Source organism: Bombina bombina, chromosome 5 (assembly GCF_027579735.1).
Source record: "Bombina bombina isolate aBomBom1 chromosome 5, aBomBom1.pri, whole genome shotgun sequence".
In the NCBI taxonomy this organism is placed as follows: domain Eukaryota; kingdom Metazoa; phylum Chordata; class Amphibia; order Anura; family Bombinatoridae; genus Bombina; species Bombina bombina.
The window spans coordinates 466,442,246-466,458,899 of NC_069503.1; the positions used below are offsets into that span (position 1 = coordinate 466,442,246).

General features: G+C 39.3%; 1 protein-coding gene across 1 annotated transcript in view; it reads left to right on the plus strand.

The window, feature by feature from the left end:
- The window catches only part of ULK4 (unc-51 like kinase 4), a 1,503,227-nt gene extending 1,486,846 nt beyond the window's left edge, over window positions 1–16,381 (plus strand). The window contains exon 37 of the mRNA XM_053714343.1: window positions 16,128–16,381. Within this exon, the coding sequence (XP_053570318.1) occupies window positions 16,128–16,197 (70 nt within the window). The 3' untranslated portion in view covers window positions 16,198–16,381. The remainder of the gene's footprint in view (window positions 1–16,127) is intronic.
- Window positions 16,382–16,654: the final 273 nt, after the last annotated feature.

A 16,654-nucleotide genomic window follows, 5' to 3' on the forward strand; every position in this document is an offset into this window, starting at 1 on the left:
TGTTGGTGGGTAATAAGATTAAGGCTTCTGATGACGGCGTAAGCCGAAACGCGTCAAGCCCTTTGTCTGACACTTGCAAGTGTTTTGTTTGATCTAAGTCCATGCTGTGAAATGTAAATAATGAATAAAGTGTTTTCTTTTTTTAACTTTTCCTGAAGCACCGCTTTCTATATGTTTTCTTTAACAAAACAGAAATGTCTTGTAATTACAAGGTGTCTACTGTCCCATTAAAAAGACTACACAAAAATTGTTATTGTTTAAAAAGATAGTTAACGCCTTTACTACCCATTCCCCAGCTTTGCGCAACCAACATTGTTATATTAATATGCTTTATTACATTTAAACCTCTAGATTTCTGCCTGTTTCAAAGGCTCTATTGACAGCCTCTTAATCACATGCTTTTGTATTTTCTTTTCACAACAGGAGACTGATAGTTCATGTGGGCCATATAGATAATAATGTGTTCACGTCCGAGGAGTTATTTAAGAGTTAGCGCAACACAGTACTAAATGCAAGTAAATAGATAATAAATAAAAAGTAATGTGATAAGGGGGCAGTCTGCAGAGGCTTAGATACAAGGTAATCACAGAGGTAAAAAGTGTATTAATATAACAGTGTTGGTTATGCAAAATTGGGGAATGGGTATTAAAGGGATTATCTGTCTTTTAAAGCAATAACAATTCTATTGTAGACTGTCCCTTTAAGCTTAGACTTCAGAAATAAATATGAACCAGGCTCTGCTAGCCTTTTGGTTGTCTGCCATTAAAAATCTAATGTATCTAAAAAAAAAACCACACACACACACACAAAATCCTACACAAAATGAAGAACGAAGTCTATAATACATTGCTTAGCACGGCTTTGAAGATTGCCAGCAGGAAAAAAAAGGTTAATTCCATTAATATGAGTTTTGCCATAAAAAAATGAGCTTTTCTTGAACAAGATGCATTTGTGAATCTCATTATATGTACAATCTACTTACATTTTCTATTCTTCTAGAGATTTTTTTTCCATTCCTTGACTTACTTATAATTGCTTTTCCACGTCTTAAGTATCCAGTGTTGTTAATGAGAAAAGGTCTGATATCACGTTCAACTATTCTATCAAGAGTTATTTGCATTTTTTAAATTAAGTTATAATATATAAGCTAGACAGCATAATCTAATCATTGTCTCAGTATTAAACATTCACTTATATTTTCCTATAACACTGAGCTGCCTGTATTTGACTCAATAAAAAAAGTGTCAGACTTGGGTGTAAGTCATTTCAATTTTTTTTTACATTCAGTTTTAATTGGGTTACAATCAAGGGCGAGATTACATATGCGGCACAAAGCTTCAGCGCAACTGCTGAAACCCGCACCGCACATAATTTCACCTTGCACATCGGGGTATCACATATACAGCGCCGGCCATTCATAAAGTGCTGTAAGTCGTATAAACTAGTGATGTCCAGAAATGTGCGTAAATACACATTTCTGGAGTCGCCAGTGACTTACAGCACTTTAGAAACTGCCAGTGCCTAAGGAAAAAAAAATATATATATAAAATCTCCCGTAAAGGTCTAACCCTCCTCCCAAAAATAAATCCGACACGTAAAACCCCTATATCCGCAATCCCCCCACATCGCAACTAATAATAAATGTATTATCCCCTAAACCGACAACCCCCCACAACGAAGTATGCCTAATTAAACTATTAACCCCTAATCCGCCATTCACCCAAATCACAATCTTCCTAGTAAAAGTATTAACCCCTAAATCCGCCAACCCCAACATCGCAAACTACCTAATAAATGTATTAACCCTAATCCGCTATTAACCCACATCGCAAAGTACCTATTAAAACTATTAATTTCTAATCCACCATTAACTCACATCGCAACAAACCTTATAAATCTATTAACCGCTAATCCACCAAACCCACACAACGCAATAATCTTAATAAAACTATTAACCCCTAAACCACCAAACCCACACAACACAATAATCCTAATAAAGCTATTAACCCCTAATCTGCCAAACCCCCACAACGCAAGTACCCCTAATTAACCTATTAACCCCTAATCCGCCAAACCCCCACAATGCAAATAACTAATTTAATTACTAAGCCCCCTAACCTAACACCCACTAAATTAACCCCAAATTACATAAAATAATAAAATACTAAATTATAATTAAAATAAAAAATCCTAACAGTACTTAGAAAAATAAACCTTAGATTAAATTGAAATAAATTAATCTAAAATTACCAAAAATAAATAAGTCATTACATTACAGAAAATAATAAAGAATATTATCCAAAAATAAAAAAATTAAACCTAATCCCTATGAAAATAAAAAAGCCCCCTCCAAATTAAAAACACCCCCTAATATAATGCTAAACTACCAATAGCCCTTAAAACCCACCACCCACAACCCCCCCCCCCAAAATAAATAAACCTAACACTAAAAAACCTAAGCTACCCATTTCCCCTAAAGGGGCATTTGTATGGGCATTGCCCTTAAAAGGGCATTCAGCTCTTTTACTGCCCTTAAAAGGGCATTCAGCTCTTTTACGATTGCCCATTAAAATCCTAATCTAAAAAAAAAAAATTCTAACTGTAACCCCCAAATAGGTACTCACCGTTCCTGAAGTCCGGCGGAGAAGGCACTGTTCCAGGTGGTGAAGTCTTCTTCCAAGCGGGGACCACTTCCTTCTTTATCCAGGACCAAGCCGGCGTGGAGCGGAGATGGGAGCGGAGCAGGACCAGTGACAGCAGAGCCCTCGAGCATGGGGATCCTCTTCGTACAATTGCCGCCGTACACTGAATAGTGAATTCAAGGTACGCGTTTTTTATATGTCGTCCCTTGCATTCCTATTGGCTGATTTGATTCTTCAAATTCAAATCAGCCAATAGGATGAGAGCTACTAAAATCCTATTGGCTGTTCAAATCAGACAATAGGATTACAGTAGCTCTCATCCTATTGGCTAATTTGAATTTGAAGAATCAAATCAGCCAATAGGAATGCAAGGGATGCCATATTTAAACGTGTACCTTGAATTCACTATGCAGTGTATTGTTCAAATCAGCCAATAGGATTACAGTAGCTCTCATCCTATTGGCTGATTTGAATTTGAAGAATCAAATTAGCCAATAGGAATGCAAGGGATGACATATTTAAACGTGTACCTTGAATTCACTATTCAGTGTACAGCGGCGATCGTACGAAGAGGATCCTCCACGCTCCATGGCTCTGCGGTCGCCAGTCCTGCTCCACGCTCACCTCCGCTCCGCGCTGCCTTGGTCCGGGATGAAGAAGGAAGTGATAACTAGCTTTACCAATGCAGCAACCAGAAATCTATCTCCTACTGACGAGTTCTAAAAAGAACGAAACAGGATGTCTAGTGAGTGATTTCTGTATTGCTGCAATAATCCTGTTAAAAGGATCGCTGTGTTAAAAAAGTATTTGAAGCAAAAAAACTGAGAATTTGCATATCTAATTTGCATATATTACCCAGAATTCTCTTGTGCATTGGTAACATTGTATATTGAGTATTTATGGGGAAAAGTAAGCGGGGAATCTTGCCTAGATGTGCTAATTTCCTATGCAAATATTTGTATTGATTTATATATATATATATATATATATATATATATATATATACATACAGTATGTGTGTGTGTGTGTGTGCATGACAGTGTGTATGTGCTTAACTCTGTGTGTGTATGTATCTTTGGCTGTGTGTGTGTGTGTATGTGTTTGTTTATGTGTGTGTGCAAATGTTTTGCAAGCCCTGCCCTGGTGAACATTTACTTTGGAAATGCCATGAAAAAAAAGCCTAGTTCAGAAGTATATTGTCCTTGTGTATAATGAAGTTTCTTGTGAATTTCAAGTTTGTATTGTATCAGATATATACTCTCACAATATCAATACTGATGGGTATATACTGTATGTTCTCTGCCTATTGGAATAGATAGAAATGTCTCCCTGAAGTATGAGGAGTTTGAAGCCATTGGCAGCATTTTCAGCTGTCCTGTGTACATCTCCAATCACTGTAGTATCTGGATAATTTTACATAAACCATGGTGTCTTATTTTAAAGGGACTGTCTACACCAGAATTTGTATTGTTTAAAAAGATAGATAATCCCTTTATTAACCATACCCTAGTTTTGTATAACCAACACAGTTATATAAATACACTTTTTACCTCAGTGATTATCCTGTATCTAAGCCTCTGCAAACTGCCCCCTTATTTCAGTTCTTTTGACAGACATCCATTTCAGCCAATCAAACCTGGCTCACTGGAACTTCACGTGCGTGAGCACAGTGTTATCTATATGACACACATGAACTAACACCCTCTAGTGGTGAAAAACTGTCAAAATGCTCTGAGAGAAGAAGCGGCCTTCAAGGGCTTAGAAATTAGCATATGAACCTCCTAGGTTTAGCTTTCAACTAAGAATACCAAGAGAACAAAGCAAAATTGGTGATAAAAGTAAATTGGAAAATTGTTTAAAATTACATTCTCTATCTGAATCATGAAAGTTTATTTTGGACTAGACTGTCCCTTTAACACCTGAATGTTTGCTTTTCTCTTGGGACAGATAAGGACATTTTACCTTTCTAAGTTACCTATTTGGTTTGGTAGAGCGTGTGAGGGACTCCGGCTACCCTGACTGGGTAGCTCCGCCAAAAAGGTCTTTCCTGTACCTGAACCTGTAGCTGTAGAGCGGCAAAGTGATTATAGCAAGTAGCCCACCCTAATAACCAGACAAGACCAGTATTAAAATGAAATACAAACAGGCTTTATTGTGAAAAACACACAGCTTATACACATTCCCATCTTGATAAGAGCCTTATCTGATCCCGCGATTCCAGCCGCCATAGTCACATACAGACCCCACAATAGCTAGGTTGCAGTTTTGGGGTGATCCCGGGGGAGCGGCGGCCATTATAGGGTGTCATTAGAGAGCTCCTGGTCCCCAGATGCCACAGTCCAAAAAGCGAAATGATCCATTACTGGGGACCAGAGCGGCAGCCTAGCAAAGGTACTCAGGAACAGCCTAAGGTGGGGGAGGGGGTCCGAAACCCCCCGGTTCCCGAGTGAGCTCCTCCTTAGCACTCACCCCAACCCCTGTCCACCAAAGGCATAACAAATCCCCAACAGAGCGGAGCTCTGGGGCAAAGGGCCTCTAGAGCGACCTAGGTTAAAGTTTAGCGGGGACCTCTAGCAAGCCCAATCGACGAGTGGTTCCATAAGCCCGGCAAGTTATGAAGGGGCCAAGCGGGCAGAGATCAGCTCTTTCTGTGACAACATGTAACCAGGGTAACAATAGAAGGGAAGCTGGTGGGGACACAATAATCCACAATATGCGAGTTGGAAGCCTGGTATCCATGACAGAGGGGTTTAGGGTTATGTTTAGAGACTGAAGTTTCTGGTGCATCTATTGTTTTAGAAAAGGAAGCAAAGTTTAACAAATCTTCTACTAGGGTAAGAGCTTATACAGTTTGTAAGCCTAGATTTACTGTAAGTGTCACATGAGGCTTTTCTCAAAGTTTTCTGAATTGATGTCGCACTAATCCATTAAAAACATTAGAATACCCAGGACAGTTACTGTTTGTCTACACTTTTTTAACTACAACAATAATTTGCACTGAGCGAATTTAATAGCTATATTCAAATCCATTCCAAAAATACACCATTTTTGGGGCTTTTCTAATTTTAAAAATGTTTCACATATTTAAAATATAATTTCCTGGTTTAAAATACAGATAAACCTATAGTTCATGTCAAACTTTTAAAATAATGAAGCTGATACTAAAGTATGATCATCGGTTTATGATTGAAATTAAGTGTTTGTATATTTAAAAAATGCTAATCAGAAAATGATATGAGTTTGTTACACTAACGGATACTTATCCCCTTGGCGACCGAGTCCTACATTGGGTGTCAGTTAATGACCAAGGACGTGCGTGTCACGTCCTCTGGTGTTTCATGCACTGGAAGCAATTGTGATCGATTCCAGATGCTTTCAGGGAATTGCAGCGATGCCTCGATGTTGAGGCATCATGCAATACCCTTTTTTAGGCAATCAATGCAGAGAGGGCCACTCTGTGGCCCCCTCTGCATCGGCTAGCGATGGTGCCGATCGTTGGTGGCGTGGGAGGGATCGGAGGGAGGCGGGTGAGCTGCCCATCTCTTTGGGAGGAGGGTGGGACAGGATGTGAGAGGGGCAGGAGGGTGTGTGAGAGGGGCGTGCAGGGGGCGGGTGGGGGCCGCTACGCTACAGAGAGCTGTTGGGGGGGGGGTCAGGGAGGTTGGGAGGTAAGGGGGGATAGTACCCATCAGAAAATATATATTTAAAAAATATATATATATATATTTTAACCCTTTTATTTTATACTGGCATACTTTCTGCCAGTACTTAAGATGGGGGTGACCTTTGGGGGTAGAGGAGGGAAGAGAGCTGCTTGAGGGGGGTCAGGGGATGATCTCTACACTAAAGCTAAAATTAACCCTACAAGCTCCCTAATTAACCCCTTCCCTGCTGGGCATAATACACATGTGGTACGCAGCGGAATTTAGCGGCCCTCTAATTACCAAAAAGCAATACCAAAGCCATATCTGCTATTTCTGAACAAAGGGGATCCCAGAGAAGCATTTACAACCATATGTGCCATAATTGCACAAGCTGTTTGTAAATAATTTCAGTGAGAAACCTAAAGTTTGTGAAAAATGTTGTGAAAAAGTGAACAATTTTTTTTATTTTATCGCATTTGGCGGTGAAATAGTGGCATGAAGTATACCAAAATGGGCCTAGATCAATACTTTGGGTTATCTACTAAAATCAAATATATACATGTGAAGGGTTATTCAAGGATTCCTGACAGATATCAGTGTTACAATGTAACTATCGCTAATTTTGGAAATAGCAAAGTGCTACTTGCACTTATTGCCCTATAACTTGCAAAAAAAAGCAAAGAACATTTAAATATTGAGTATTTCTAAACTCAGGACAACATTTAGAAACTATTTAGCATGGGTGTTTTTTGGTGGTTGTAGATGTGTAACAGATTTTGGGGGTCAAAGTAAAAAAAAGTGGGTTTTTTTTTTCATTTTTTCATCATGTTTTATCATTTTTTTTATAGTAAATTATATGATATCATGAAAATAATGGTATCTTTAGAAATTCAATTAAATGGGGAGAAAAACAGTATATAAAATGTGTGGGCACAGTAAATAAGTAAGAGGAAAATTACAGCTAAACACAAACACCGCAGAAATGTAAAAATAGCCCTGGTCCCAAACGGTAAGAAAATTGAAAAGTGCTTTGGTCACTAAAGGGTTAAAAGAGAAAAAAAACTTTATTCAAATACATTAAAGGGAGAGTAAACACCTTGTAATTAGAAGACAAGCTTTCAATCGGCCCCAATACAGCTGTTTCTGTGCGAGCCTTCAGGCTTGCCGGAAACAGCGGTTAAGAAGCAGCGGTCTTAAGACTGCTGCTCTTTAACTCGTATGCCTCCTCTGAGGCTGCAGACATCAATCCGCCCAATCGTAAACGATCGGGTTGATTGAAACCCCTTGCTAGCGGCCAATCGATTGGCCGCGAATCTGCAGGGGGCGGCATTGCACAAGCAGTTCACCAGAACTACTTGTGCAATGTTAAATGCTGACAGCGGATCATGTCGGACAGACTAGCGGTGGTCATTATGCTAGTATAAAATGGTTTGTTTTCTTGTCTTTATCTGTTGAAGCCAGATAAAATTAGTAGCAGGGTTAGCCTTGACATGTCTGCAGTGTGCTTTTTTTCGTTCTGAAAATTTAAAAAATAAATAATGAAAGTATATTGCAAAGCTGTATTACTATGTATAACTAAATCTTTTATATTAAAATTGCTGTGTCTACTGTTCCTTTAAGGGGAAAAAATAAATAATGAAAGTATATTGCAAAGCTGTATTACTATGTATAACTAATTATTTTATATTAAAATTGCTGTGTTTACTGTACCTTTAAGTACTGATTATTGAATTATTTTATTTTTTAACCATTATGTATTAGTTTTACATTACATGTATATATTGTGCTAATTAAAATTCAGTCATCATGTTATTATTAGTATTATTATCAGGTATTTGTAGAGCGCCAACGGATTCCGCAGCGCTGTAAACATAGGCGGTATACAAGATAATATTTATAGGGATCAAATGGGTAGAGGGCCCTGCCGAGAGTTGCACTGTTGTAGTCGGCTCTTATGAAGGCGATCTGCTCATAGGCTCACATTCTAAGGGGTTCAAGGGGAAAGCAATGGAGGTAGGAAAGCTTAGTGTTGGTTGTAAGCATCCCTGAATAGTAGAGTCTTTAGGGAGCGCTTGAAGCTTTCAAAACTAGGGGAGAATCTTGTGGAGCGAGGCAGGGAGTTCCACAAGATGTGAGTCAGTCTGGAGAAGTCCTGTAAACGGGAATGTGAGGAAGTAACAAGAGAGGAGGAGATTGTGAGCAAAACAAAGGGGACGGGAGGGAGAGTATCTGGAAACAAGGTCGGAAATGTAGGGGGGAGCAGTGCAGTTGAGGTCTTTGTATGTCAGAGTGAGGATTTTGTGTTTATTCCTGGAGGCAAGAGGAAGCCAGTGAAGAGATTGGCAGAGAGGTGCAGCAGAGCAGATGAAGAGCGACGTGTAAGGAAGATGAGCCCAGGCCCGGACCGAACGTCGGGCATACCGGGCAAATGCCCGGTAGGCCGAGCGGTAGTTTAGCCCCGCCCACCGCGACCGCATTCAACAATTTTTTTTGAGAAGTTGAACTGAGAAAATCTTTTTTTTGTAATATAGTAATAAACATTTATTATTTCATATAATTTTCCCATATTCCCAAATCGGCTGCCCGCCGCACATAAATGACTCACTGACTGAGGCTGAGCAGTACTAATTGACACACCCAGCATGCGGTAGCACTACGCTACACTGATGCCAGCATCCTGCATCTAGTCCACGTGACACAGAGCGGGCTGTCAGAGTGTCAGTCAGTGCTGCTCACTGCATAGAGACTTGGAGAGAGATGCCGGCAATGGTCCACCCCGATCCATTGAGGAGAGCTGCAACCAGACTCAGCAGGGCCAGGTGGCCAGCCCAGGTAAGGTCTCAGGAGGACTTTATTTTTTGGTTAGGTTAGGCCCGGTTGTGACTGTGGCTGCGGCTGCCCAATGTACTCCACTCCAGTCTCCTCTGGCCGTATAGGGGATTACACGTGCGACATGACACCATGGATGGTTCTCGACCTCAACTCCTCTGTGTCACGGGCTTCGGCGTACACCACACATCTCTTCACTCCATTTGGTTTCTGGATGGGTTGCTGCCTGGTTGGTACTTGGGGAAAAAACAACAACCTCTCCACTGGTCTACTGTCTCTGGCTGGTTGAAGAAGCAGCTGCAGCAGAGAGAGACACAACGGTCTGTTCACTGGCTGTGACAGACAGCAGACAGCCAGACTCCCACTGTGTGAGGATCAGGGCCTTAGGCACCATGTGCGGGCTACTCCCATGGCAACCCCCTCCCCCTAAACATCAACCAGGGGCTGATGGGGGTTACAGGGGGGTGCTGAGGTTGACTTGGGTTACAGGGGGCCCTGTGGCTAATTGGGGTTACAGGGGGGTGCTTAGACTGATTGGGGTTACAGGGAGGGGGGCCTGTGGCTGATGGGGTTTACAGGGTAGGCCCTGGGGCTGATGGGGGTTACAGTGCTGAGGCTGATTGGCTTACAGGGAGGTGCTGAGGCTTGTTGGGGTTATAAGGGGAACCTTGGGCTAATGGGGGTTACAGGGTGGGGGTGCTGAGGCTGATTGGAGTAACAAGGGGGACCCTGGGGCTAATGGAAGTTACATGGTTGGGGTGCTGAGGCTGATAGTTACAGAGGGGGGGACTTGGGCTTATGGGGTTTACGGGGGGGCCTGAAGCTGATGTGGTTTACAGCCTCAGCATCCCCCTGTAACTACCATCAGCCTCATCACCCCCTGTAACCACCATCAGCCCCAGCCCCCCCCCCCCCGTAACTGCCATCAGCCCCAAGGCCCCCACCCCCTGTAACTGCCATCAGCCCCCCCCCTGTAACCACCATAAGGCCCCAATGTAACCCCAATCAGCCTCGCCCCTCCCCCGCTACCCTCGGTAATAAAACATTTTAAATAAAACTGGCTTTAAATTTGTTTTTGTTTATTTAACTGCCTTCTGCAAATTAGTCACCCTCTTGGCTGTTGCGCCCTGTGCAACCACACAGGTCGCACACCCCAAAGGCTGGCCCTGGTGAGGATAACAGTCTTCTTCTATCTGTCTACTCTGTGAGCTGAACTCAGTTTATCAGCAGCAGGTAAGCTGTTTGGTTACTTTTAAAACATATTATTGCTTTAATGCTGGCTTACACAGTAATCATTTCACTGCAGAATAGATCAATTAATGATTATCAATGATTTATAATAAATTCTTAATATGAGTCAGTCATCATCACTCACATGTCACAAACGGACTATGTGAGTAACTCATAATGCCATTGTTTTTGCTACCTTGGATGGTCATCATTAAAGGGACAGTCTAGACCAAAATAAAATGTCATGATTCAGAGAGGGCATGTCATTTTAAACAATTTTCAAATTTACTTTTATCACCAATTTTGCTTTGTTCCTTTGGTATTCTTAGTTGAAAGCTAAACCTTGGAGGTTCATATGCTAATTTCTTAGACCTTAAAGGCCGCCTCTTATCTCAGGGCATTTTTACAGTTTTTCACCACAAGAGGGTGTTAGTTCATGTATGTCATATAGATAACACTGTGCTCATGCACGTGGAGTTCCTAGGAGCCAGCACTGATTGGCTAAAATGCAAGTCTGTCAAAAGAACTGAAAAAAGGGGGCAGTTTGCAGAAGCTTAGATACAAGGTAATCACAGAGGTAAAAAGTGTATATAGTGTTTATATAACTGTGTTGGTTATGCAAACCTAGGGAATGTGTAATAAAGGGATTATCTATCTTTTAAAACAATAAAAATTAAGGTGTAGACTGTCCCTTTAATGTCTTGAAGAGATTATTAAAGATGATCATCCAAGGCAGCAAAAACAATTAAAGGGACAGTATACACTCATTTTCATATAACTGCATGTAATAGACACTACTATAAAGAATAAGATGCACAGATACTGATATAAAAAACCATTTAAAAACTTACTTAGAAGCTCTCAGTTTAGCTCTGTTAAAAAGGTAGCTGGAAAGCCCACTGCAAGTGGGAAATAAGACCCTCCCCCCTCCGCCTTCTTTTGCATATGAAAAGACCCTTTACACAAACAGGAGCAAGCTGGAGAAGGTAGCTGACGGTATTCTCATAAAACTTTGGGGCTTGGTTAGGAGTCTGAAAATCAGAGCAATGTTATTTAAAAATAAGCAAAACTACCGTATTTTTCGCTCCATTAGCTTACACCCTCTATAATGTGACCAGTGGCGTATTTAGGTTTTGTGCTGCCCTAGGCACTCAGAATTCTGTGTTATGTGACGTACACTTTGTGACCTATAAATTAGATCTATGATCATCCAAGGCAGCAATATGCAAGTCAGTCACTGTATACATACTATATTTACTGATGGCAGACTCAGAATTTATAAAACCAGTTGTACCTAGCCTAATTCAGTTAAATAAACTATATTTTTTTGAGTTAGACTAGCTGAGTCAGCCATCAGTAATGTATGTAATATGTATAATGATTTAATTGCTTCCTTGGATGATCATTGTTGATCATCTGTAATGTTTATTTTATTAAATAAGGATAGATAGCTACAACCAGTTTTATAGATTCTATGTTTCACTGTCAGAGTGTCAGCAGCAGTTCTCACCTGTTCTTGTCTTCTATTAAATTAATGTGTATCTAGATGTGAGAACTGACAGTAAGGACATGGCAAAAGGACTTCCTTCCTAGGGGCCTATTTATCAAGCTCTGTATGGAGCCTGATGTCCTGTCTAAAGACCACTGCTCCATAACCTGTCCGCCTGCTCTGAGGCTGCGGACAGAAATCGACAGAAATCAACCCGGTCGAATAAGATCGGGTTGATTGACACCCCCTGCTAGCGGCTGATTGGCCGCGAATCTGCAGGGGGCGGTGTTGCACCAGCAGTTCACAAGAACTGCTGGTGCAATGATAAATGCCGAGAGCGTATGCTGTCTGCATTTATCGATGTGCAGCGGACATGATCCGCTATATCAGATCATGTCCGCTTACACAATCATAAATATGCCCCCTAGAAGGAATTGTTAAAGGGATATGAAACCCAATTTTTTTTTCTTTTATGAATCAATTATAGCAGCAATTTTAAACAACTTTCTATATTTTACTCCTATTATTAATTTTGCTTCATTCTTTTTGTATCTTTATCTGAAAAGCAAAAATGTAAGCTTAGAAACTGGCCCATTTTTGGTTTGTTCAGAACCCTGGGTAGCACTACCGATCAACAAGTGCTACCCAGGTCTGAACCAAAAATGGGCCAGCTTCAAAGCTTTCATTTCTGCTATGTCAAATACAGATACCAACAATGATAATAGGAGTACATTAGAAAGTTGTTTAAAATTACTGCTCTATCTGAATCATTATCAACCCTCAGAATGATGCAAATACTGTTTGGCATTTAACTGTGCACAAGTCTTATTCAGCTAATACCCATGGTAACACTGACAATCCTGCTGAAATGCCCCAACACTGACTATAGTCAATCATACTAATTGTATCTACAGTTGTTATCTACTGTGCACTATTTTTATTTCTTTTTTAAAAGCATGTTTTTCAGATGCTTTAATAACAGTGGAAGTTGAGTTGTATAGTGGGGAATCATAAGAATACACAGCTATGCTGGCTGCTTTATGAATTATTGTGTTTGTACATTATCATAATTATATCCATAATCTATATCTCCAGTGGGGCAATTTCTCTCATATACTGTATATATCTATATATGTCAAAGGCTTTTTTTCTTTGCAAGGCAGGAAATTAGGTGTCACTTTAATCTTACATTTGTGTATATTCTAATTAGATAGAAGATTCAAAGGCTCCCATTGCTTCATGGAACCTTAAGGGACATTAAACCCACATTTTTTTCTTTCAAGATTTAGAAAGAGCATGCAATTTAAAACAAGTTTCTAATTTACTTTTATTATTTAATTTGCTTCATTTTCTTGATATACTTTGCTGAAAAGCATATCTACATAGGCTCAGTAGCTGCTGATTGGTTGCTGTACATAGATGCCTCATGTGATTGGCTCATCCATGTGCATTGCTATTTCTTCAACAAAGGATAGCTAAAGAATGAAGCAAATTAGATAATAGAAGTAAATTGGAATGTTGTTTAAAATTGTATTCTCTACTTGAATCATGAAAGAAAAGTTTTGGGTTTAGTGTTCCTTTAGTATTACTGTGCTATACTATTACTATATATTACTTCAGTTATCAGTTTTGCTTTATTCTCCTGGTATCATATGTTAAAGGAGCAGCAATGCACTACTGGGAGCTAGCTAAACACATCAGTTGAGCGATTGAGAAGAGGCATATATGTGCATCTGCCGATCAAGAATTAGCTCTAAGTAGTACATTGCTCCTCATAAGCCTACATAGGTATGATTTTCAAAAAAGGATAGCAAAAGTACAAAGCAAATTATACACAGAGCCTATAGATCAGTAATTAACTCCTTAGCTGACAACATAGCTACAGATCAGTCTTTCACGTTAACACTGAGGGGGGGGAGCCTCTTTTTGGTCGCAGTCCGGCCCTGGATGAGCCTGTCAGAGGCATTGATTATGGATTGTAAAGGAGCTAGGCGGCAGCTAGGTAGACTAGAGAGGATGGATTTGCAGTAGTCGAGGCGGGAAAGGATGAGAGAGTGGATTCAAATCTTAGATGTTTCTTGTGTAAGGAAATGTCTAATTTTAGAGATGTTTTTAAGGTGGAAGCGGCAGGCTTTAGCCAAGGACTGAATGTGAGGAGTGAAGGAATGGTCTGAGTCAAGGGTGACCCCAAGACATCGGGCATGCGGGGTAGGGGTAATGATGGAATTATCAACAGTTATAGAAAATTGGGGGGTGGAGATTTTGGATGACTGCCTGGCGGTGAAAAATCAGGTCAGAAAATTGAGAATAGTGACAGTTCATATGTCTCTCTCATTTATTGTCTCTTCTTTATTCTCTCCTTTCTCTCTCATTTATTGTCTCTTCTTTATTCTCTCCTTTCTCTCTCATTTATTGTCTCTTCTTTATTCTCTCCTTTCTCTCTCATTTATTGTCTCTTCTTTATTCTCTCCTTTCTCTCTCATTTATTGTCTCTTCTTTATTCTCTCCTTTCTCTCTCATTTATTGTCTCTTCTTTATTCTCTCCTTTCTCTCTCATTTATTGTCTCTTCTTTATTTTCTCCTTTCTCTCTCATTTATTGTCTCTTCTTTATTCTCTCCTTTCTCTCTCATTTATTGTCTCTTCTTTATTCTCTCCTTTCTCTCTCATTTATTGTCTCTTCTCTCATTTCTCTCTCTCTCTCTCTCTCTTTCTCATGTATGGTCTCTTCTTTCTTCTCTCTCTCTCTCTCTCTCTCTCTCATGTATGGTCTCTTTATTCTCTCCTTTCTTTCTCTTCTCTTCCCCCCCCCCTCTCTCTCTCTCTCTCTCTCTCTCATTTATTGTCTCTTCTTTATTCTCTCTCTCATTTATTGTCTCTTATTTATTCTCTCTCTCATTTATTGTCTCCTTTATTCTCTCTCTCATTTATTGTCTCTTCTTTATTCTCCCTCTCTCTCTCTCTCTCTCTCTCTCTCTTATTTATTGTCTCTTCTTTATTCTCTCCTTTCTCTCTCTCTCTCTCATTTATTGTCTCTTCTTTTTTATTCTCTCTCTCTCTCATTTATTGTCTCTTCTTTATTCTCTCCTCTCTCATTTATTGTCTCTTCTTTATTCTCTCCTTTCTCTCTCTCTCTCATTTATAGTCTCTTCTTTATTCTCTTCTTTCTCTCTCTCTCATTTATTGTCTCTTCTTTATTCTCTCCTCTCTCTCATTTATTGTCTCTTTTTTATTCTCTCCTCTCTCTCATTTATAGTCTCTTCTTTATTCTCTTCTTTCTCTCTCTCTCATTTATTGTCTCTTCTTTATTCTCTCCTCTCTCTCATTTATTGTCTCTTTTTTATTATCTCCTCTCTCTCATTTATAGTCTCTTCTTTATTCTCTTCTTTCTCTCTCTCTCATTTATTGTCTCTTCTTTATTCTCTCCTCTCTCTCATTTATTGTCTCTTTTCGATTCTCTCCTCTCTCTCATTTATAGTCTCTTCTTTATTCTCTTCTTTCTCTCTCTCTCATTTATTGTCTCTTCTTTATTCTCTCCTCTCTCTCATTTATTGTCTCTTCTTTATTCTCTTCTCTCTCTCATTTATTGTCTCTTCTTTATTCTCTTCTCTCTCTCTCTCTCTCATTTATTGTCTCTTCTTTATTCTCTCCTCTCTCTCATTTATAGTCTCTTCTTTATTCTCTTCTTTCTCTCTCTCTCATTTATTGTCTCTTCTTTATTCTCTCCTCTCTCTCATTTATTGTCTCTTCTTTATTCTCTTCTCTCTCTCTCTCTCTCTCTCTCTCTCTCTCTCATTTATTGTCTCTTCTTTATTCTCTCCTCTCTCTCATTTATAGTCTCTTCTTTATTCTCTCCTCTCTCTCATTTATAGTCTCTTCTTTATTCTCTTCTTTCTCTCTCTCTCATTTATTGTCTTTTCTATATTCTCTCCTCTCTCTCATTTATTGTCTCTTCTTTATTCTCTTCTTTCTCTCTCTCTCATTTATTGTCTCTTCTTTCTTCTCTCCTTTTTCTCTCTCTGTCTTTGAATAATTCACTTGCAAAAAACATATTCGGCATTACTGGTTTTGCATGCTTAAGGGACATTCATAACTAAGTTATAAAGTAATACACTTTTATGAAGTATGTTTATTCAAAGCCAAAACCTTGTTATTTTTTGTGTGAATAAAAGTGATGAATGCTCTCTGCATAACTTAAGTTGTTTTACATTAACTTTGCTTGTAATTAAAGTAGTAAAAAAACTGTGACTAGATTGTATATAAGAACTGTCATTTTTCTTCTTTATTTTTTACAGCTTGAAAGCTGCCGTGGTATCTCTAGCGCATGAAATTCTCAACACAGTTCAACATTCAAAAGCACCTTAAAAAACCATTGCCGTTCTTCTGCCAAACTTATTCTTGCAACAAAATGTGTATTTCTTATAAAATATGCTAAATGTTTTCTTGTTAATAGTTGTAAAATTCCTATAGATGAATTGTTCTAAATAAAACCTCAGTTGATAACATTTTATACACGTTTTTCAAAAATAAATGGACAACCAAAGTGCAATCTGCATTTTCTATGGAATGTGATAGTTTACTAGAAGCACTTCATAATGTGTAAAAAGAAAAGAAGCTATGTTTTACCTCAGGGAACGACACATTATATCAGGTTCCACAGAACATTAAAGAGGCAGTATACACCGATTTTTGTAATAGACACTACTATAAAGAATAATATGTACAGATACTGATATAAAACTTAGAAGCTCCCAATTTAGCACTGTTATTGAGATTAGCATGGGACACCCACTGAAAGGGGTTGAGAGCAGAACCTCCCCAC